The sequence below is a fragment of the Salarias fasciatus genome, chromosome 7 (genome assembly GCF_902148845.1).
Source record: "Salarias fasciatus chromosome 7, fSalaFa1.1, whole genome shotgun sequence".
Taxonomy (NCBI): domain Eukaryota; kingdom Metazoa; phylum Chordata; class Actinopteri; order Blenniiformes; family Blenniidae; genus Salarias; species Salarias fasciatus.
The window spans coordinates 13,266,866-13,287,480 of record NC_043751.1 but is presented as its reverse complement, the minus strand read 5'-3'; the positions used below and the strand labels follow the sequence as shown (position 1 = coordinate 13,287,480).

Sequence of the window (20,615 nt, the reverse complement as noted above, 5' to 3'; positions counted from 1 at the left end):
CTTTTTTTCGGTTTTGTTCTCTCACTTTTTGTTTTTGTCTTTTTATGTGTTGCATACTGATCGGTGCTGATGCATATACGTGCGTGTGTGTGTGTGTGTGTGTGTGTGTGTGTGTGTGTGTGTGTGTGTGTGTGTGTGTTTGTTCTATTCATTTACTTTTTCATCAGTCTTAAGTTTGAAGGACACAAACTAGTGCAAAAAGTCTTATATAATATTATAGCTGCATTTTTTTTGTTGGTCTGCTCCTGTTTTTTCTTTTTCTTGTGTCAGATGTCATGTTTTTCTGTGTCATCCTCTAATCTCAGCTTCTCTCACTGGTACGTCATCTGAAGTCAATCTGTTTTCTGATACTGTATTTTATTTTGTAACTACCACTTTAGTTAGAACTTATTTCTCAAAAATACTATGAATATCTGATCTCTTCTTTGGGTTGTTATTATGGGCACAGGCACTGGACAGGCCACCAATCCATCACATGGCAAACACAAAAGACTGACTTGTACACCTGTGAGCAAAGTGGAGTGGAGTGCTTTTGCCTCAGAGTGAAAGGTTGTGGGCTCAAATACTGGCCCAGGCCTTCCTGTGTGGAGTTTGCATACTCTCCTTGTATGCGTGTGGGCTTATTCCAGGGACTTTGGTTTCCTCTCCAGCAGTCCAGAAAACGTGCATGTGAGGTTAATTGGTGACGCTAAATTGTCTCTAGGTGTGAATGTGAGTGTGTGTGACTGTCTCTCTGTTCTGCGATGGACTGTGTGTACATGATGTGCCATACCCTCGCCCACAGTTAGCTGGAATTCGTTCCATATATACTATGGTTCCACCGGCCTGCAACCATGAACAGGATGAAGCGGTATGGAACATGAATGGATGGGAATTGGCGTCCAGTGCATACTTATGTAATAGAGGTGGAAACTAAGGTACCAAAACAAAAACCATACATAGAACAAACACAAACCAGAAAGGCCCAGTCCCTGACCGCAGTCAACCCAGACTTGACCTGGGATCTTCTCATTGAGGCCATAGTGTCTTAACACTACACAACTGAGAAGCTGTAATTGTAAAGTTTTCATTATCTAACCATGGAGATATCTCAATTTAAAATGTCTGTGAAATATTTCATGTATTTGTAACTTGTTAATCTTCGCTTTGAGAATGAAAGATGATGTCCCATAAATCATGGCTCGTGGTTTCTTATCAATTTTCCTTTCACATGCAGCTCGCACTGATATGAAAGTGTAACACTATAAAGTTCACTTTCTCAGCCGGACACAGAGTCAAGGGCCTTGATGTGCTATGCACTATCTATGGTCAAGGGTATCTGCGGTTTGTATGTGCGCTTGCGCAGCAGTCAGGCGCTTACGTGACGTGCTAACCCCTCCGTTAGCATTAGCTCCCTCCTCCAGACACACCGGGTTGTAGCTGAGCTGCTGTCCCCAACATGTTCAGAGCCGCCGTCCGACTTTCGCTCTCCGGGGTCCGGAGTTTAACCCGCACGCAACCGGGCTGCCAAGGTAATGTCCCGCTCTGTCATCACGTTGTGTTCAGTGTAACGGTTATTGAAAGTCACGGAGAGGTTGTGGCGGAAATGAAACGTGACTGCATGCTATGCTATGCTAACTAGCCGGTTCTAGGTTAGCAGGTGTAAGTCATTAACACAAACAAACATATCAGTGCTTGTGTTAGGTTGAGTAAATATTTGTTCAAATCAGTGTTTACTCACTAAACCGGAGGGCAAGGGACTCTGTAGAAGTCCCAGTGTCTAGCTTGGTGCTGTTTGTGTCCTTGTCGTGACCCGGTTAGAAGGCTTGGATTGCGGCCCTGTGATTGCAGCTGATGCTACTTGGTGACCGGCTGTCCATCATATCTCTGCCTACTAGCCGGACGTGATAAAGACATGATTTGGACAAGAAGACAATAATGACCAATCAAGAAATGCACATTAATATCACGTTATCGTGATTTTTTTCTCTTCAATTCAGAGTTCCCTAACCAAACTCTAGCCTATATAAGGAAGTAGGAAGAACATGAGTTAATGTATTGCAATGTAATTACATACAGTATGAACTTATTATTAATTGTGACCATTTCATACATTTGGAAATGCTTCAAATGCCACAACACATTATTTCCAGTGTTGAGTTGAGGTGTGTAAGTATAGGTAGGTCATATCAGGACGCTGGCTGTGATCCAGCTGCAGTAGATGTCACACCACTCCCTCAGAGTTTATCTGTTTTTCACTACAACTCTAACCAACTTCATTGGGTATTTTCGGAGATTTGGTGTTTGGAGTGACAGGACATTTCAATAAACTCATCTAACAAAACATGACTATGACATTAATACTTGTTAAGTACTTAATAACAAGAATTCCCCTTGATAAACAAGATGTGTCTGTGAAAGGCTTATAGACTTGATGTGTTTAGCACTGAAATAGTCAGTCTTCGGAGTTATGACAGAAAATTTACTCCTTCTGAGTTTATTGTGATCAACTAAATGACTTTTATTATCATCCAGCTCCCTTGGCCTCAAGGTGCTACTCGCATGGGAAGCAGGAGACCGATGAGGAGTTTGACGCTCGCTGGGTCACTTATTTCAACAAACCAGACATTGATGCATGGGAGCTGAGAAAAGGTAAGTTTATTGATCATGGTGATGCTTAATCATTGACTCTTTGAGATTTAACTCACATGATGTAGTTTAATTGTTATGTAAGAGATCTGTTCTTTTATCAGTTCTTTGTAAATCAGTGGGTGTTCAACTTACTTTTAAGTTTTAATAAGTTTGTGTTGTGAGCCGGCATAGAGATTGCTGAACATTGTAACAAAAATGGCAATATTTAATAAAGTGTTTCATTTTCAGTTAAACTGCTACTCCTTAAAGACAGCATGATGATGGGTTTTTTTTCTGTGATTCATTTATATTTCCTATTCATTCATTTATGAGGATTGTACAGATATTTCCCTTGGTTTTTAGTTTTTATAAAAGCACAAGAGAAAATCTACTGAAGGAAATTGATCATCTTAATTGGTATATTCAGATATTTTAACATAGAGGTAGAACTAATGTAAGATGTAAAAAGAAAAACATCTGTTGTAAACCGGCCTATTGTATCAACATGTCTCTGGTCATTGTTTTTCCACTTTCATGTTTTTGCTTCTTGGATCGATATTATTGCATCAAGAACATAGTATTTAAAATATTCATTATTTTAGAACAATGGAATCTCTCGGCGTAACGCCTCTGTTACTCTGCTTTAATTGCTGCTTTGTATTGTAGTTTAGTTTCAACCAGAGGTTATCTGTTAAACTAGGTTGCATCAAGCTTAACTTGAAAGGCCAGTAAACCCATAAAAAGAGGAAATGATTTACATGGGAATCTGTGTCATATTCCTCGCCCTCTGTATGCGTCACTTCACCTCTACCAAAGATGTGACCCTTTCAGAAACAGTTCACACATGTTTTAAGACATTTTCTTCTGTAAAACAGCTGTTTGCATGTTTACTGCCAAGCCTTGTAAATAGAGCAGTTAAGATCTCTGTTCAGCAGTGGATTAAAAGACATTTGATGAGTTAATGAGTATTTTTGCCAGCAGGAAGGTGTGTGTGTGTGTGTGTGTGTGTGTGTGTGTGTGTGTGTGTGTGTGTGTGTGTGTGTGTGTGTGTGTGTGTGTGTGTGTGTGTGTGTGTGTGTGTGTGTGTGTGTGTGTGTGTGTGTGTGTGTGTGTGTGTGTGTGTGTGTGTGTGTGTGTGTGGTGTGTGTGTGTGTGTGTGTGTGTGTGTGTGTGTGTGTGTGTGTGTGAGAGACCAGATGAAAATCCCAGGTCACTTGATAATTGTAACAAATCAACAGGAAGACGACAGGGAAAAGAAACAGTTTGTCATTTTAACCCCTTGTGAGAGAAATAAATTTTTAAAGACCATTACGAAGAGGAGATTTCTGATTTTGCAGTTGTTGATTTCTTTATCTGATTGTGTTTTAGGGATGAACACATTGATTGGGTACGATTTGGTGCCGGAGCCAAAGATCCTGGAGGCTGCTCTGAGAGCCTGCAGGAGGTTAGACGACTTGGCCAGCGCCGTCCGAATTTTGGAAGCTGTGAAGGTGAGTGAGTTTAAAAAAAACCCACACACATCAGTTAATGTTTACTGCAAGCAAAAGTAGACGTGTTGATCCTAAGTTAATGATTGACGGAGTCTCTCATTCTTCTCCTCAGGATAAAGCCGGCCCTCATAAAGATATCTACCCGTACCTCATCCAGGAGCTGCGGCCGACATTAGACGAGCTGGGCATCTCCACACCTGAGGAGCTCGGCATTGATAAAGTCTAGCCGCAGAGGTAATAAAGTTCTCACATTAGTTTTTTTTCCCTCTCAAACTTATCTATTGGTAATCTAACAGATTTCTTTTTTTTCTCTGAATTTTATTTCAGGTCTAACCACGGTTGATACATCCAAGACATCCAACCCTTGTACCTAAATGTTTGCCTCCTTTAATGCATATGATATTTAATTTGGCCTTTATTAAGTTCTTTTGCTTGTAAGATATTGATGAACATAATAAAGGAAAATGTTATCTTTTTGAGTGTCACATGTATACTGGAATATTTTTGATAGTTTTGAGTTCTCCTTGAAACATTTCAAGCCGCTTTAACAGAGGGCAGGGTCATCGAATGGTGCATGTTGTCACAATGTGAATGGAGTCACATTTGGCCACCAGGGAGCAGCATTTTCACTTGAATGTAAAAATCATTCTACTGTAATAATTTGCTTTTCACCTGTTTTATTTGAGGAGAATATATGTGACGTTAACAATAAATTTGTCCAAATGACAGAAGTGTATAGTCATTACAGACCAGTTTTGGGTGGGAAGTATTTGGAATTTGACATTAGAAACATTTTTAGAGGCTCGTGCACGAAGATAAGTCTTCCCAGTTTGTTGCACCTGCAAGGACTTTGACTCATTTTCTGCTCCACCACTCAATGTAAAGAATGCTTTTGGCTAAGGGGGTATCAATCTGTATGTTAAGTTATTTTGGCCATACACTGCCACCATTGACGGTTAACGCACTGGAAATGACGAATGGACTTTTAAGCTTGTTTCAGTCGCGTCAGACTCACTCAACTCCAATTGGAAGTGTGATGGTCTGTCAGTTGGATCCTGTCTCGGCTGTGGGTTATTATTGAGTATTTTGCCTCAGAGATGGACACACTGATCCTGGAGTGCCACAGTCCAGCATGGTTTGGTGATGCTCTGCTGGAAAACATCCTAATATGACCGGAATGATGAACCACTAATAGAAATCCAGGGTTATTGGAAACTGGCTCTTCATGACGACCCACCTCTCATAGTCCAAACGGAGAATATTTTCTTTATTGGACTTAACTAAAATAGCAGATTTTACAGTTTAAGCACTCTCGGACCACTTTGAATTCATCCAATGACAAACACATTACATGCAATACATGCTCACACATCAATATGGAGCAATTTGAGGCTAATGTCTGCCCAAGGACAATCCAACACATGGACAGGGTGAGATTAGGGATCGAGCCATGAACTCCATAGTGACAAATCAACCCATTCACTTAATGGAGCCACTGGTAATTATAATCAATAAATCAGAGCATGTAGAAATACATGTACATTTCTTTTAGACAAGAAACTGGACAGGATTTTAAAAACCTTGAACTTACAGTGATTAATGAGAGTTGCCACAGTGGATTGGTTAATATTGCGAAATAAATGTTGAAAACAGCATCCTGCAAAGCTTTTGTATTTGATGAGTGTTTATTTTACTGTTGGACTGTGAGGAGTGATCAATTCGTCTTTTAATTTAGGTATATTTCACTCTCAAGCTTTCCCACAAGGGCATCTGGGCTCAGGCAGCGCTCATTCTCAACTGATATTTCACTTGTATCCTGTAATCAATCAGCTCATATCAACAGCATTTGCCTGCTGCTTTTTATAGATTGGTGGGAGGAACCATAAGCACCAATTCCCAAGCAAGCATTGTTATCACAGCTAGTGTGTTTCTGCTCAGAATAGAAGCACATCAGATGTTCACAGAGGTGCCATTGTAATGGTTAAAATTAACTAATGAGCAGAAACCCAGTCGAGATAAACCTGTTTCTATGCATTAAGGACTCTTTCAATTCACTTCAGTTACTTCAACATACTTGAATGTAGTCAGACTATTTGGCTTTCTCAAGTTTAAAATTAACTTATAAATGTTGGTGACATTGTTGTTTTCAAATTTTTTTTCATAATATAGTTTAAAAGAGGTCTTCCCTCAGAGCATCAGAAGTGCCGATAGAAAAACACTGCAGGTTTAATGACCACACGGCAGTGTCCAACCATTTTAAAGCTCAAGAACTTCGAAGCCTATTAAACTGTGAAAGACCTTTCCAGGTTGTGCAGATAGAAAGAAATCCAATGGGAAAAGTGTATGCTCTGAAATTGTTAAAATGTTGCCACACTGGACATTTTAAAAGCTTCAGTCTAAGCTAATACAACCTGGAGTCTGCACTAAAAACTCCACGGAAAGAGAGGATGACAGGAACACAAAGGCACCTCTAATGTCTGTAGGAACTGTCGGAGATAAGCTGTAATTACTGTGGAACAGTCTCATTGATCCTGTAGCTAATATTGCACGATTCCAGACAACATCAAGAAAGATGTCCAGAACATCAACATCAACCTGATGCAGCACTCAATAAACAATCTGTTTCCTCATGAACCCTGTCTTGAGTGTTGTTTGTGTATCAAAACTGACTTGTTTCCACTTGTTCTTGTTGTCATTATTTGGGAAATACGAATTTCAAGAACAGGCACTGATTGTCACGTCTACATGACAGTCAAAAGCTGCAGCATCTGAGGTGAAACGCAAGCAGCTGAATATTAATTTTCAGTACAGATTTGGCAAACACACATACTGAAAATGACACATATACTCAATTTGGAAACAAAATATCATCTATTTAGCTCAAACTGTCAGAGGTAACATCTGACCCCCACCTCAACTTCAAGTGAACGGAATCTGTGAATCAGTCTTAGGGCTCTGTTACTCTGTTACAATTTCCTAATTTACATGTTTCATTATTATGTAATTATGTGTTCATTCTGAAGACAAGCCTGGTTGACTGAGGTCATTACAAGGAATGCACAAGTTCATTATTAGTAACTGCACAACACTGGCTCTGAGCTGCAATCCTTTCCAAATATACCTGAATTACTACAAAGCTACAAAATCATACAACAGAGAAGAAACCTAAATAATGTGAATGTTTCATGAAATGTGCAAAAGTGATCAGCATCAACTTCCACATTTAAAAAAATCAGCATACATGCACTTTTCTATTCTAAACATGTTTTTTTTTTCTTTAATCTGATATGTATCTGGTATAACTCTCTGTGTGGTGTGTTTCTAAACCACTTTAACCAATTCCGGGGAAATGGTAAAAAATGTATCAAAAATGATCATTATTTTTCAGTTTTAAGTGACAAGTAAACTATTAAAAAGGGTATTGAAAAAAAACAATGAAGTCAAAGGTAAAATAGGCAAAAATTAGAAAATGGCTAATGGCTTGCTTAAAGTAAGTTAAACTACAAGAAAAATAAGAAGGGAAAACAGGTATGATGCTGAAAATGACTCGAAATGGCTTAAAAGGATAAGGAGATAAACATTCCAAAACAATCAAAATGGTCTTTGGTTACCAAAAAACTAAAAAAAACTAAACTGTCTCCAACAGCTACATTGAAATTTAAATTTGATTAAATAGCTCCTATAGGGGAAAAGCCCTCAAATTGTGGAATCTGGTTGGTACCATTTTGACAGAAAGCAGTTTAACAGGATCAGGAAACTCCTATTGGTTAAGATCAGGAAGCAAACACAGACACTGCTGACAGGATTAGGCAGGGGTGGAAAACCATTTCATTGTTTCTAGTGACAAAAGAACACAGAAATAGTTGCACCTAAAATTTGCTGCAATTACACAAATGAAGTGGTCATGGTGAAATGTCTCACTTCTAAAGTTTAGCTTTTTTTTTCATTTGTGTGGGAGTCACCATGCAACTGGTTAGGGCTATTTATAAATACTGACAAATAAAAACGATTCCTTAATTTCATCATGAGAAGATCTTATGATTTTAATAGTCGTGATAAAAAATATTTTCATTTCAGAATTCTTAATTGTTGTCAGTTTACTGACACTGTCAAAACAGTAAAAATGTATAATAAAAATAAAAGTTGAGTCAAAATGTTAAAAAAACAATTACAGCAAATGAAATAACATATGAATCAGCTAAAAATAGATTTAAAAAAGATTAACTGGTTAAAACAAGAAGAACCAGATATAAATAGAACGGAGGCGCAAGAAGCGCTGAACCGGATGTTTCGGTCTGAAAGGTTGCGGACCTGGAATGAAAAAAAAAGAGCTTTTATTTCGATTTTTATCTCTGTGAGAGTAAAGGTTGCAGATAGCGAGTCTCTGGCTCGAAAGGCGCCTGGAAGCTGAAAAGCAGGGGAGGAAAATAAAGCACTTTTCCGATCTTTACGCACGGGGCGGGCCTTTCATTCACCCTGGCTGGGGGTGTGGAGCTCTCAGTCAAAGACAATCAAGGATGTTTGAGTTTCCATGCGCGGTGACCAGGGAGGTAAGGCACGGAGCATTATTACCCCTCCTCCAGCTCTGATCACCCCGGCCTCCACACCGCGGGGGCTTTTATAAGTCACATTTCATCCGCGGACGAAGCCTTTCTCTCTCTCTCTCTTTTTTTTTTTTCTCTTTTTCAGTCCTCGCCAAGAGAAATCGGTCATGCAATGTGATTTTTGCGCGTCGGAGAAAACGAGGAAAAACTAGATTAGGACCTGTTGGCGGTGATGAATTACTCCAAGGCGCAGATGGTGAGTGTCGACGACTCGTGTTTGTTACAGTGACAAAGCGATTAATGTGGGCTGCTGGGGGCAAATTTACACGCTTACCGTCTATATTACTGCACGGCTTCGTGCCTATTCGTTGAGGGTTTATTTCCATTTTCAGCAAAAAAAAAAAAAAGTTAGATTTTCGTGTTTGAAACCGAACAGTTCATTTGTCACCAGGTGTGTTTTTTTTTAGTAACTTTTCACAAAGTGAAACCGTAAAACATGTTATTGAGGGTTTTCTGCGTAAGTGAAAAGGTTTTTTTTTGAGTCAAGGGTTTTCTTTCAAGGCGTTTCGAGTCGTTTTGGGCCTGAATTTACAAACTTTTCAAGCATGTTAACAGTGATGCCTAACCTTGGGTTTAAAATGGCTGTCAGTTCAGGTAAAACCCCTCTTTTGGTGAATAAAAACGCTCAGGAAACAGACTTAAATTAGTATCCATTAACCAGCATCCCGTTTTAATGACAATAGTAGCCTCAGAAAGTCACACTAACACACACGTCCGATTTTTGGTTTCCTGTGAAGTGCGTTTCTGTTTGGATTCACCCTTGGATCCCTGTAACTCCTTTTTGAGTTACCCTTGTTATCTTAAAGACAATTTGATCAAAGTGTTTTTTGCATTCTTATGTAATTTATATTTACTGAATGCTTTCTCAATAGTTACCACCAGTTATTTGCTCTAGATTTAAAAAAAAGAAAGAAAGGAACTGGAGTTTTTGTGTTGGGAACATCATAAATTGTGATTATATTGTGTGTGTTTTCGTCCTTAGTCGAACATATCAGAGGAGGGAAGTTCTGCCAGGTGTCCGCAGTCCAGTCCTGCTGGGGTGAAGCTGGAGGCCATGATGGGGCAGCTGCAGAGACAACAAGAAGCCAAGCTGGAGATGAACCTGCAGGGGAAGCAACTCCTCCAAGCCCAGCTCCTGTTTGCTCAACAGGCGGCGGCAGCAGCGGCGGCACGAGCCTCCGGCTCCAGGCCGGACCCTTTGGTATTTGCAAGTGCAGAGGAGAAAACTTATCAAAAAGTCAAAGAAGCTTTTGCCGACCGTGTGAGGAGAACGGATCCGCAGCAGGATGAGGACTCGGATGAGGACGATCATGAGATGCTGGATCCTGAGGAGAACAATGGGGAGGACGGAGAGGAGCCCGGGTCTGACCCACAGGCCAGAAAACCTGCCGGACGCCAGCAGGCCGCACGTCTCCCCTTCCAGCCTTATTCCACGTCTCCGCCGGCCGCTCCCGAGCAAACGTCCCAGTCTCCACCTGCTAACGTGAAACAGGAGCTTGAGGAGAAGAACCTGATGTCTCCGGCCGGTCCGCACGCCTTCATATCGTCCAACGGTTTTCCTGACTGGGGCTACGATGAGCCCTTCAAACAGGTGAGCCGTTCTGCTTTATTTCAGCAACAATTCATGCTCCAGCCTCATGGATCTAATGTAGACGGATCTCTATTCCAGTCACACAATGTTGTTGTCTTCCTTTTGTTGTGTCTTTTTAATATGAAGGAAAAGACATGAACAAGTGTGACACATGAGTCGGCCTTCCCTTTCCCCTTTCCGTTGACTTCTTCATGCCATGTCACACCATGGAGTTCCTGGCCCGGCTCCAGTTTTCTCACATGCAGAGAGCCGGGGAGAGGAAGGGGCTGTGTCTTTGGCAAGATGCCCAAGCTTGATAGTGTTTAATTACTGGCCATACTCTGCCATAATTCACCTCCTGTCTCTTGGTTTAAAAAAACCCTCCTTCCCAGTTGCGGAGCTAATTGGTCTTGGCTGCAGTCCAACTCTAGCTGTTCACACATACCAGTTTCTACATGACACACAGGAGGGAGGGATCAATGTGGAGATTTAAAAAAAAAAATCAAGGGATAAAACATTAGATTAATTCCGTTTGATTCCATGTAAACTGAAGGTTGTGTAAATTGGTGAAGCTGTGGTTTTGGAACAAGGCTGTCCTTGAATAAATTTCCCTCCCTCTTTTCATGGAGGCTGATCTGATTGGTTCCTCTGTGTGTGTATGTTTCCCTTGAATAGGCCCCATGTCAATACAATACATTATGATTAATGAGGCCTGTGGGCGGAGGGACAAGGGGTTTGTGCCTCACAGCATGCAAACAACTGCCCATAAAGTTTACTTACAGTAGTTTCGCTGAAGGAGAAAGGCCCTGTTGGTGTGTTTATCAGGGGGTTACGTTCTCTTTGCAAATTTCAAAAGAAATACATGCCGATGGGCATGTTTTCTAAATACGTTCATTAAAAACTTCATCAAAATCTTGACTGGCTCACAACATCTCCGTGCTGATCCTACCAGCACGGGCTGGATAGCTTTGCATAATTCAGCCGTCGCTTAGCAACACTTAAATGGCAGCTAAATTCCACAGCAAGTAATCAATACATTATATGGCCTCTGCAGTGGGAACACATTTCCTTTTTTTCTTTTTTTTTAAGACCTGCACAGCAAACCGGAAACAATGAGCAACATTCATGTATTTTAATTAAAATGCAGAACTGAGCCGAGCTGTGAGAGACTTTTGTGGACATAACTGTGCTAGAGTCTTTTTAAAGCGCGAGAAAGATTTTGCCAACCTCAGTTTATGATCAAAAGGAATGTGCGAGAGGCATTTGTGTTGTGGTTTGTGAAAGTCTTTGCATGTGTTCAGGCAAACTGCGAGGAGTTGTGCTTCATCCTTGCAGGGTGAAGTTGGAGCAGAAAACAGTCACAGGTTCCTGTTATGTAAGGATTATTACCAACTCCAGAAAACCAACACTGCAGCCTCTGCTCCGTGGATAAGCAATAACTTTGCTGATTTGAAATGATGTCTTTTGAATCCTAACAAAAGGCCATCTCGAACGGTTCCTCTCCCGCCCCATAAAAACTCGCTTGTCCACTCACAGCATGAACGGCCTTTTCCTTTGTTCGTTTCATTAATGAAATCTTCGTAGGAAATCTCGGCAGGCTCTTCAGGTTTTGTCATGCTCGGACAGGCATTGTTCCCTCCTCATGTGCGGTCTCACTGTAAGGCCTTAAAAATGGCTGTGAGCAGGGATAAAGAGTCCCAGTTTGCTGAAGCGTACAGCACAGCGAGGGGCCAGATAAATGATCATGACTTGCTGTGCTGATTGAAGGCCCAATAATTTAATTTGGATTAAAAATTTTGGTTTTGCCCCCCATGGATTCATTGAAATTTAGAAAAAGGTTAATCTTTCACTTTTGCCCTTCGAGAGAAGCTGCGAGTTATAATGAAGCTCATTATAAAAAGTGGTGAATGGCTTTATTCGAAGGCGAAGTACGATTTGTTTAAATGTGCGTTTTTAGCTCTGAGATACCTTTTACTGCATCGCACTGAAATTATATGGATGAGCCAGATAATGTGCAGTAAAATCACATAAAACCCTGTAAATAAAGTAGCCTTTTTAGCAAAACAAAAGAAACCTTTTCCTGACCTAGATTCTGAATACTATCAGGATTCCCAGGCCTGAATGTGTGAAAGCTCTGTGAGCAATTAACTGAAAGTTCTTTGTTAATAGATCCACAGTAGGTCTCTCTGGCTCATCAATAAGGGGGGGAAGGGTTTTATTTCCATTTTGATGGCGAGGATGTTTATCTGTCCTCAGTAGGTTTTCTGTGAGAAGAAGGAAAGTCCTTTTTTTTTTTTTGTAGAAATGTTAAAATGAAACGGTTCAATAAGTCAGCAGCTTTGTAACCACAGGAATGAGTTGTATTGTGTAACGTTGACACATTCAGTAACCAGTTGAACTGCTGAAAACTGAGAAGTACGAGCTGGTCGTGTGCAGGAAGAGTCGCGCTTCACTGAAGTTTTCTTCCAGCGGCTGATGCATCCTGCAGTAGTGAAGAAAAATGACAGACTTATTTTAAAAGAAAATGCTATTAACTGTGAGACTGGTGTATTTTAGTAGAACTGAAGGCTACTAAAGGGCTGAACTAAAGCAAGAATTTGATGAGAGGGTTAGATTACAAAACCATCTACTGATCATCCAGTGATCATAAAGTCCAGTTTTCATTTAAAGCAGCACTGTGTGAGCCATTGCGCTGCGCTTGAAAGCAAATGCAGCCGTTCCTCATCTCTCTCCTGCAGCTGGTGACTGTGTGTCAGCATTTGCTGGTGGAATTGTGTTTATAGTGTAAACACAAGGAGAGATACAGCCGTCTAACGGCGGCGCCCCAAAGGGTGAAATGTTGACGCTCTGAGGCCCCAGTTTGACCATGTGGCAGTGTGAAACATTTGGTGAACAGGAATTTAAGTTCAAAGCAGAAAATTATACAACTAAGCACAAAAAATAACGAAGAGACTGAAGAGGAAATAAGTTGAATGATCAGCATTTCAGCCAAGATGCAAAAAAAAAAAAGCCTTCAAAATATATTAACAATGACAATAGTTGTCATAAACGCACATGTTGTGGATTTTCACAGTTAGGAACCAGATCAGTAATGATCCCAAAATAATAATATTAAAAAAAAAAAAAAAAAAAAAGCGAAATTACGGTTTGTTTTGGTTTTGGAAAGAAACTATTACCGCGGCTGTTTTCCAGTCAGATTTCATTTTCATTCTGGAGTCATAATGCAGCTCTCGGCGCTACTTAGCGGGACAATAACCTCTCAGCAGGCTTTTCCACACAGTTGCACATACAGTGCTCTCCGCTGACATTTTTAACCCTAATCTGTCATGTATGGGGGCGGTGGCAGAGGAATAACATGTTATAAGAAACTACCTAAAGACGGCGCTTTGTTTCAGTTATTCTCTCGCTGCTGGCTCAGTTTAAGGACATATGCTTCTGCTCTCACCTCACATCAGTACATATTGTGTAAATGACATTCAGGAAGTATATTTGTGTAGTTTTCAGTTTTTCCACATTTTGTCATTTTTAAATTGTTTTTCCTCTCAAAATGACGACGTGAAAGTTGTTGCATCCAAACTTTACGGCACCTGATGTTTGTTGTCTTTGTGTGTTGACGCGCCGGTGTGCCTCTCTGGGTGAACCCACAGCGAGAAAACATCTGGGCCGAGGAGAGGGACGTGGGGAAAGTCAGAGGAGAGCCTTCCAGAGACTTTGCCAAGGTCAGTGGATTTCCTCCGGCCAGACCCAAACGTGATGAAGTCCTGCACATTTTAAAGCCAGACTGTTAACTGCTTCATTATTTGTGTTCTAAACTTGCAGCTTTATGAACTGGACAGTGACCCACAGCGGAAAGAGTTCCTCGATGAACTCTTTGTCTTTATGCAAAAACGAGGTAACCTCCCCTTTTGTTCTTGTGCGTGGATAAAATATCGATTAATCTCCCCTCGTTTGCATTATGCACCCACCACGCTTTTGGGAGATCCTTTTGTGAATCAGATTAGTTTTACTTTAGAGGATTTTCTCTCGTGGATGATTTAGGTTGAGGCATTTACTGGAATATTAAATACTCATTACACGTGTTGCTGCTAATGTCTAAAACTCTCATGACACAAATACAGTAAGTACAGTGAAATATACTGTCATGGCCAGGTTGCTTGTGATAGCTGTGGAGTGATTAAATCAAAGATCCTGATGATTACTGAACGTGATTAATTGATGTTAATCATAGCACTAAATTACATTAATATAGGGAAAAAAAAGATTCCTAAATTTAGATTCTATCTAAATTCTTAGAACTACTGTTGAAACCTTTTTGAGGAATAGACAGAATGTTTCTGTCCTGTTCGCCACAGACAGAATTGTTTGGTCCACACTCAGGAGATGTGGGTCACCGGAAGGTCTTCATGTGTGTCGGAGGCTCGTGCACTTCTTAAGCAAACCGCAATTCCGCAAATGCTTTTTAGCTTACTTCATTAATTGGCTTTTCTCCAAATCAGGATTGTAAGGGTTAGTCGCCGGTCTTGTGATGGGCGAACAACTGTTAGTTCTGAAAATCCCTTCCCCCTGTACTCAAATCAATGTAGCAGCAAAGCTGCAGTTGTGGAATTATCCCCACCCCCCATCCCTGTGAAATGAGCTTCATTGGACATGCCTATTCTCAGAGATTAAACGTGGTAAGCCAAATTACCCAACATTAACCTCAGGCCTGCAGGTGCACCGGTCAAAACATCGCTCTCGCTCCTCTCCTCCCTTTTAACGGCGCATTAGCAGAATCGTGTTTTCTCCCTGACAACTCATCCGAAGTGCAAATGAGGGAAAATCGCCGCGTTTCATCACATTGAATCTGCCGCTCCATGCAGGGACTCCTGTGAACCGCATCCCCATCATGGCGAAGCAGGTGCTGGATCTGTACAAGCTCTACAAGCTGGTGACGGAGAAGGGCGGCCTGGTGGAGGTCATCAACAAGAAGATCTGGAGGGAGATCACCAAAGGCCTCAACCTCCCCACGTCCATCACCAGCGCCGCCTTCACGCTCCGCACCCAGTAGGTGCCACTCAAGACGCTCTCGCTCGCTCTTTTCAGAAACGGTTGAATGTAATTTTCCGAGTGGCAGATAATGTAATCGCCGTTAGTTTTTCACCACGACGGTTACCTGGAAATGGGCTGAAATGGAATTTCTCCAGCGTGACACTGATCTAATTTCAGGAGCGATTAGCCATTGCAGCCATGAGTGTTGCTTGTAGCCTTTGCAGGATGCTGTCTTTGGAAATAGTATTCGACCTTTTGTTGGAAAGGGCTACATGAACACAGCAGTTACTTCATAATTACAAAAAAATGTCCAACTCCACAGTGGAGACCCATCTGCAGTGAGATTCAAGCCTTGAGAACATCTTTCTGCCTATTGACCACCACTGTTTGGTGACAGTACTCACAGTTAAAAAGTGTTTTATGCAGTAGTTTTGTGCTCTGATTGTGTTGATAACAGGAATGACAACACAGACTGAGGATCACATCTGTACCACAGATAGCGTTCAGCTGATCTATTGATTGAAAGTTACGCCCGTTCAGCATATTCCTAATGATCCCTTGAGTTAATCAGTGAATATTGTTTTTTTCCTCGCATGACATCTTTGTGTTCCATGTATGCTTCTAGTTCAATCTGCTAGAACCTTTAAATACATTTAAAAAAACCATCAGTTAACACAACTGATCTGCTGTCTCTTTGATATTTAGGATAACCTGCTGTATAAACTTATTAGGACTTCAATCTTTGATGTTTGGAGCCATGCTGTTGATGTTTAAATATCTTCTTATAGCTGGACAGGAAGATTTAAGGAAAACCGTCTCTCGCTTCAGAGTCTAACATGAAGCTGTCCCATCGTAGGTACATGAAGTACCTGTACCCATTCGAGTGTGACAAAAAGGGTCTGAGTTCCCCGGGCGAGCTGCAGGCGGCCATCGACAGCAACCGCCGGGAGGGGCGACGGCCCAGCTACACCAGCAGCCTGTACCGCTACTCCTCGTCTCCCAGCTCCGCTCCGCACCCACTCCTGTCTTCTCCCACCATGCAAACAAAGCCGGCCACGCCGAACGGCCTGAACACGGCGGCAAGCCCAAATTTAAAGAGAAACACAGGTATTGGAGTGTGTTTTGTGTTTGTATGAAACCGTCTGCTGCCTCAGAGCTTTGCTCAGAGAAGTCACTTTGTGTACCATTGTGACTGAACCTGACGATTTTCTCTACTCTCTTCCGATTTGCTTCTATTTTTCCTTCACAAATTAGACGAGCCCTCCACCCCGGTAATACCCAGGCTGCCCATGGCTCTGGCGCTGGGCCAGCAGCAGCAGCAGCAGCAGCAGCTGGCACAGGCGGCCACTCTAGAGCATCTCAGAGAGAGGCTGGAGCGCGGAGCAGCTGGAGCCGCAGCCGGCAGCCCCGAGAAGAAGATGATGCGCCTGGCGGAGGAGCAGCAGCGCCTCATGCAGCAGGCCCTCCAACAAAACCTCCTGGCGATGGCCTCCCAGCTGAACCCCGGGAGCCTGAAACTCAACAACGGACAAGGTGAGCTGTGGCCGCGTGGAATCCTCACTCAAACAACCAAGAGTGCTTTTAAACAAAATCTTTTTTTTGTTTTTTTTTTTTTGTTTGTCTCTTTTAGAAACCAAGCATGACTTGTCCCTGAATATCTCTACGAATGGACCCTCCAGTATCAATGTTTCTGTAGAGGTCAATGGTACCGTTTACTCAGGTGAGAACTGATTACATCAATTGTGTGAGAAAACTTAATTTTTTTTTTTTTTATTTGTATTATTTTACAAATAAATCTAATATTCTACACATAGGTCAATTATAGTTTTTTCTTCTGTAATTGTATTGGTACAATCCCAACATTAAATCTAAATATAACTTGATTGTGCCATATTTGTTCACTATTTAAAGTATTTAAATGTCTGAACATATGAAATATATTTGGGATACTGTTTCCAATACATTAACATACAGTCAAAAGAGATCAGATCTGACGTGAACTTAGAGTGATAAAATGGCCTTTTTTGTCTCACACAGAAACACAAGCTCCTCCTCTTGTGTCTGTTTTCTGCCTCAGAGGAGAAGCTTGTGTGTGAAACAGAAAAAAACCACTGTGACTGGGTTCCCAGCACTGATGTTAGATATAATCTTCTCACTCAGGTCACGACACAAGCGACCAATCTAACAAGAGGCGAGAATTTTAACTTCCAGACTTTCATCATCATTTGATTTTTAGTTTTGTCCTCCTCATTTCTCGGTTCCAGGAACCCTTTTTGCCCAGAAGTCGGCCGCGCCCGTGTCCTCGCAGATGGTGACTCCTGCAGGAACGAGCGGCTTCAGTGCCCTCTCCTCCTCTCACAGTCCCTCCTCCTCGTCCTCCACCTCCTCAAAGGGACCAAATTAAGGCCTCACTCTCCTGCAGCAGTTCTGCTCAGCAGTACACGATATACCTCTTCTCTTTTCAGACAAGCACTGTATGAACGTCAGGGAAAATCTACTCAAACACAGGAAGCAAGCCTTTTTTTTTTTTTTTTTTTTTTTTTCTTTGCGTGTTTTTTGTTACTTGGTCAGCAAATGTGGTGAAAATGATTCTGGTCGGTGCCGAGTTAACACACTGAAGTTTAGATGTTTATCAGTTTACCTTAGTGCCTGTTAGAAGACTTTATTATTCACTCTCTCGTCTGAGAAGCTTTACTATGTTTGATCAGAAGTGTCTTTAGAGGAGGAAATCTTGGTGAGGGTGACGTTCGCGCCTGTTCCGAGCGCCAGTTACATTTATTGCTGTCAGACTGTAGCTGCCTTTCTTCATAACCTTCAGTAAAATAAGGAAGTTGCCAAATTGCAACTATCAAAGACCAAAAAGCCTTAGCCCCATATCATAGTTCTTTAGTTCATTTGAATTAAGTTGTTGCAGGTGTCAGGAAACACCATCAGGTTTCCACAGAAGTGCTACTACTTCTGGAAAAAAATCTATAGAAATTTCAAAAGAAATTTGCTTTGTTTTTTTTTTATTTTTTACTTTGGCGCAATTTTATTTTTAATATCACACGGCTTGGCCTCAATGAAGCATTTATTTCAAATGCCTATAAATGGAAGGCAGAACTGAAGCAACACAACATTTTACCTCAGTGTAACATTTTACCTCATTTCAGATCAGTTCTGTTTGGACTCAGGAATACTCTCTGGACTTGTTATGCTATATCTCATAATATATTGCTGTGTTTTTTTTTTTGTTGTTGTTTGTATAAATGCAGGGAATGTACCTTTAATTACCTCAGGCTTTGGACATGTGAACACTGAAACACTCCTACCTCACTCTTCTAGAGAAATATGCAATGTCGAATCCTGCATGTGTTCATTTAACCATCTGCTGGAAGAAAACAACGGTGTTTGTGGACAATCAAGTAGACATATCACTGCAAACAAAAACCACTGTGAAGTTAACAATGGTTAAAAAAAAAAAGAAAATCAAGGTCTACACTGGGCTTTGATTAACATTTTTTTGGATGTGTAGCCATGAAGAATAAAACTATCGTGTGATGTGGAACGATTGTCTTATTTTCTTTAAAACTTAACTATTTATTTTGCCAAAGTTCCCTTGCCACTGGAAAAAGTCAAGGATAAAAAACTGTATACATACTAGTCTCCAGATGGGGGAAGCATTTCCCACCTTCTTCAACACGCATCATTTCAACAGTTTGCTTCTGCGTTTGAGATCAATATTCTTCAACTAACATCTTAAAAATGTTTAAAAATAATCTCTGAAATTGTCAATGACTTTGATTTGATCTCTAATGGTCACATTGACAATTCATGTTTGTGTGTTATGCGAGATAAAACTCACAAACTGCAAAATTCTGCGCATCGGGAATTGTGTGGAGAAGGTTTAAAAAAAAAAAAATGTTTTTGTTCATTAATACCTGAACTGCCTGCTTTAAACTGGTGACAGTGGCTGTACTAATGGAGATAAGAGCTCCTGGGTCACAGCAGGAAGGGGGGGTGGGTCGCAGGATTTACTGGGGGATAGTAATTCTGTATTTGACAATGCGGTTCTGACATCTGGAGCGCTGAAGAAGAAAGATGCTACGGGGTATTATGAGCTGGATATCGCCGCCCACAGTCCCCACCCTGCAGGCAGCAGTGATACTTGTGAAGTCACTCTGTCAATGAGAGATCACTGCCCTCGACGAGGACTGGAAACACCGTGGAGGGAGTTACTGCAGGAACATGCATCCAGTGAGAGCTGCTGGTTTTTTGTGCCTTTGTGGCTTTAGTACTTTAAAATAAATGATCTGGAGGAGCTTCTGATGCAGCCATGTGCAGGTGCGCCTCTCCAGGACTGAGAGTCAAAATGAGCTTCCTGAAAGCAAGCGAGCAATCCTCTCCAGCAGGATCTCTGGGTTTCTGCCTGCGGATGCATTAAAACGGGCTTCAGCATACTGCCGACACGATGCCTTACCACGACGAGGAGTATCCGGGCCAGCCGCTCTGGCAGTCTGTGCTGCTCTTCTGCTGCAAGGGGATGATCGAAGGCATCATGGTCATTCTCTTCTTCTGGCTCCTGGTGCAGGTCCTCTTCACCAAACAGCTGGAAGGTATGACGGAAGGATCTTTTTTATGTTCATTCAAGTCTGGTGTTCTTAAAAGTGTTTTCAAGCATTTGGGAAAGTAGGAGGTAATTGTTATGTATCTCAGAGGTCGCCTCTTCCTGAGTGACGTGAGCCTCCAAACCGTTTCCATTTGGTTTATCTGAGTATTTTCTCCTCTATCAACAGTTCATCTCCAAGTTCTCCTTCTGGTTGGACTGGTGGTCTTCTGTCTGTGTTTGATTCTGGGGTGTGTTCTGTGCTGGAGAAGCAGCGATATTTGTGTGAAAGACAAACCTCCTGTGACTCCACCACCAGCTCCTGCTGAACCTGCGAGCTTCGCCCCGCCGCCGCCTCCCACAGCGTCCAGGCAGCAGTACGAGGAGCTGGACGGAGACACGCTGGAGTACCCGTCTACCTTCACCAGCCCTGCTCCTTCCGTGGGTGAATCTACGCCCCGGTCGTTTTCTATTCAAGAAAGCACTACTGAAGAAAAAGATCCACCGAAGTCTTATTTCTCTCTGCGCCGCCTCAGCTCTCCGCTGGCCACCACACCTCTTTATAAGCCCATAGACCAAACTTCCCTGCCCGCGTTCCCCAAGCTGGGATTGTTTGTCCGAACATGCAAGGCTCTGCAGAGACGCCGCGCGGCGACGGATGATCATACACCTTACGATGAACACAGTAGACTCACCAGCCCCAGCGCCGTCTCTCCAAACGAGAGACC

At 41.8% G+C, this 20,615-nt stretch overlaps 2 protein-coding genes across 2 annotated transcripts; both read left to right on the top strand.

Moving 5' to 3' along the window:
• Positions 1-1,358: 1,358 nt before the first annotated feature.
• LOC115391821 (cytochrome c oxidase subunit 5A, mitochondrial-like) lies at positions 1,359-4,843 on the top strand. The gene is made up of 5 exons (XM_030096184.1): positions 1,359-1,511; positions 2,515-2,631; positions 3,979-4,100; positions 4,213-4,334; positions 4,428-4,843. The coding sequence occupies exons 1-4, from the start codon at positions 1,439-1,441 to the stop codon at positions 4,324-4,326; spliced, it is 426 nt and encodes a 141-aa protein (XP_029952044.1). The 5' UTR covers positions 1,359-1,438; the 3' UTR covers positions 4,327-4,334; positions 4,428-4,843.
• A 3,692-nt stretch (positions 4,844-8,535) lies between these two features.
• On the top strand, positions 8,536-18,770 carry LOC115391813 (AT-rich interactive domain-containing protein 3A-like). The gene is made up of 10 exons (XM_030096174.1): positions 8,536-8,650; positions 8,790-8,900; positions 9,687-10,295; positions 13,922-13,993; positions 14,094-14,166; positions 15,134-15,317; positions 16,159-16,409; positions 16,557-16,835; positions 16,933-17,022; positions 17,567-18,770. The coding sequence occupies exons 2-10, from the start codon at positions 8,877-8,879 to the stop codon at positions 17,704-17,706; spliced, it is 1,722 nt and encodes a 573-aa protein (XP_029952034.1). The 5' UTR covers positions 8,536-8,650; positions 8,790-8,876; the 3' UTR covers positions 17,707-18,770.
• Positions 18,771-20,615: the final 1,845 nt, after the last annotated feature.

Coding starts and splice junctions, on each gene's coding strand:
- LOC115391813 (XM_030096174.1), top strand. CDS start 8,877: ATGAATTACTCCAAGGCGCAGATG. Junction 15,318..16,158: donor GCCTTCACGCTCCGCACCCA/GTAGGTGCCACT, acceptor GTCCCATCGTAG/GTACATGAAGTACCTGTACC. Junction 16,836..16,932: donor GAAACTCAACAACGGACAAG/GTGAGCTGTGGC, acceptor TGTCTCTTTTAG/AAACCAAGCATGACTTGTCC.
- LOC115391821 (XM_030096184.1), top strand. CDS start 1,439: ATGTTCAGAGCCGCCGTCCGACTTTCGCTCTCCGGGGTCCGGAGTTTA. Junction 2,632..3,978: donor TGCATGGGAGCTGAGAAAAG/GTAAGTTTATTG, acceptor ATTGTGTTTTAG/GGATGAACACATTGATTGGG. Junction 4,101..4,212: donor GAATTTTGGAAGCTGTGAAG/GTGAGTGAGTTT, acceptor TCTTCTCCTCAG/GATAAAGCCGGCCCTCATAA.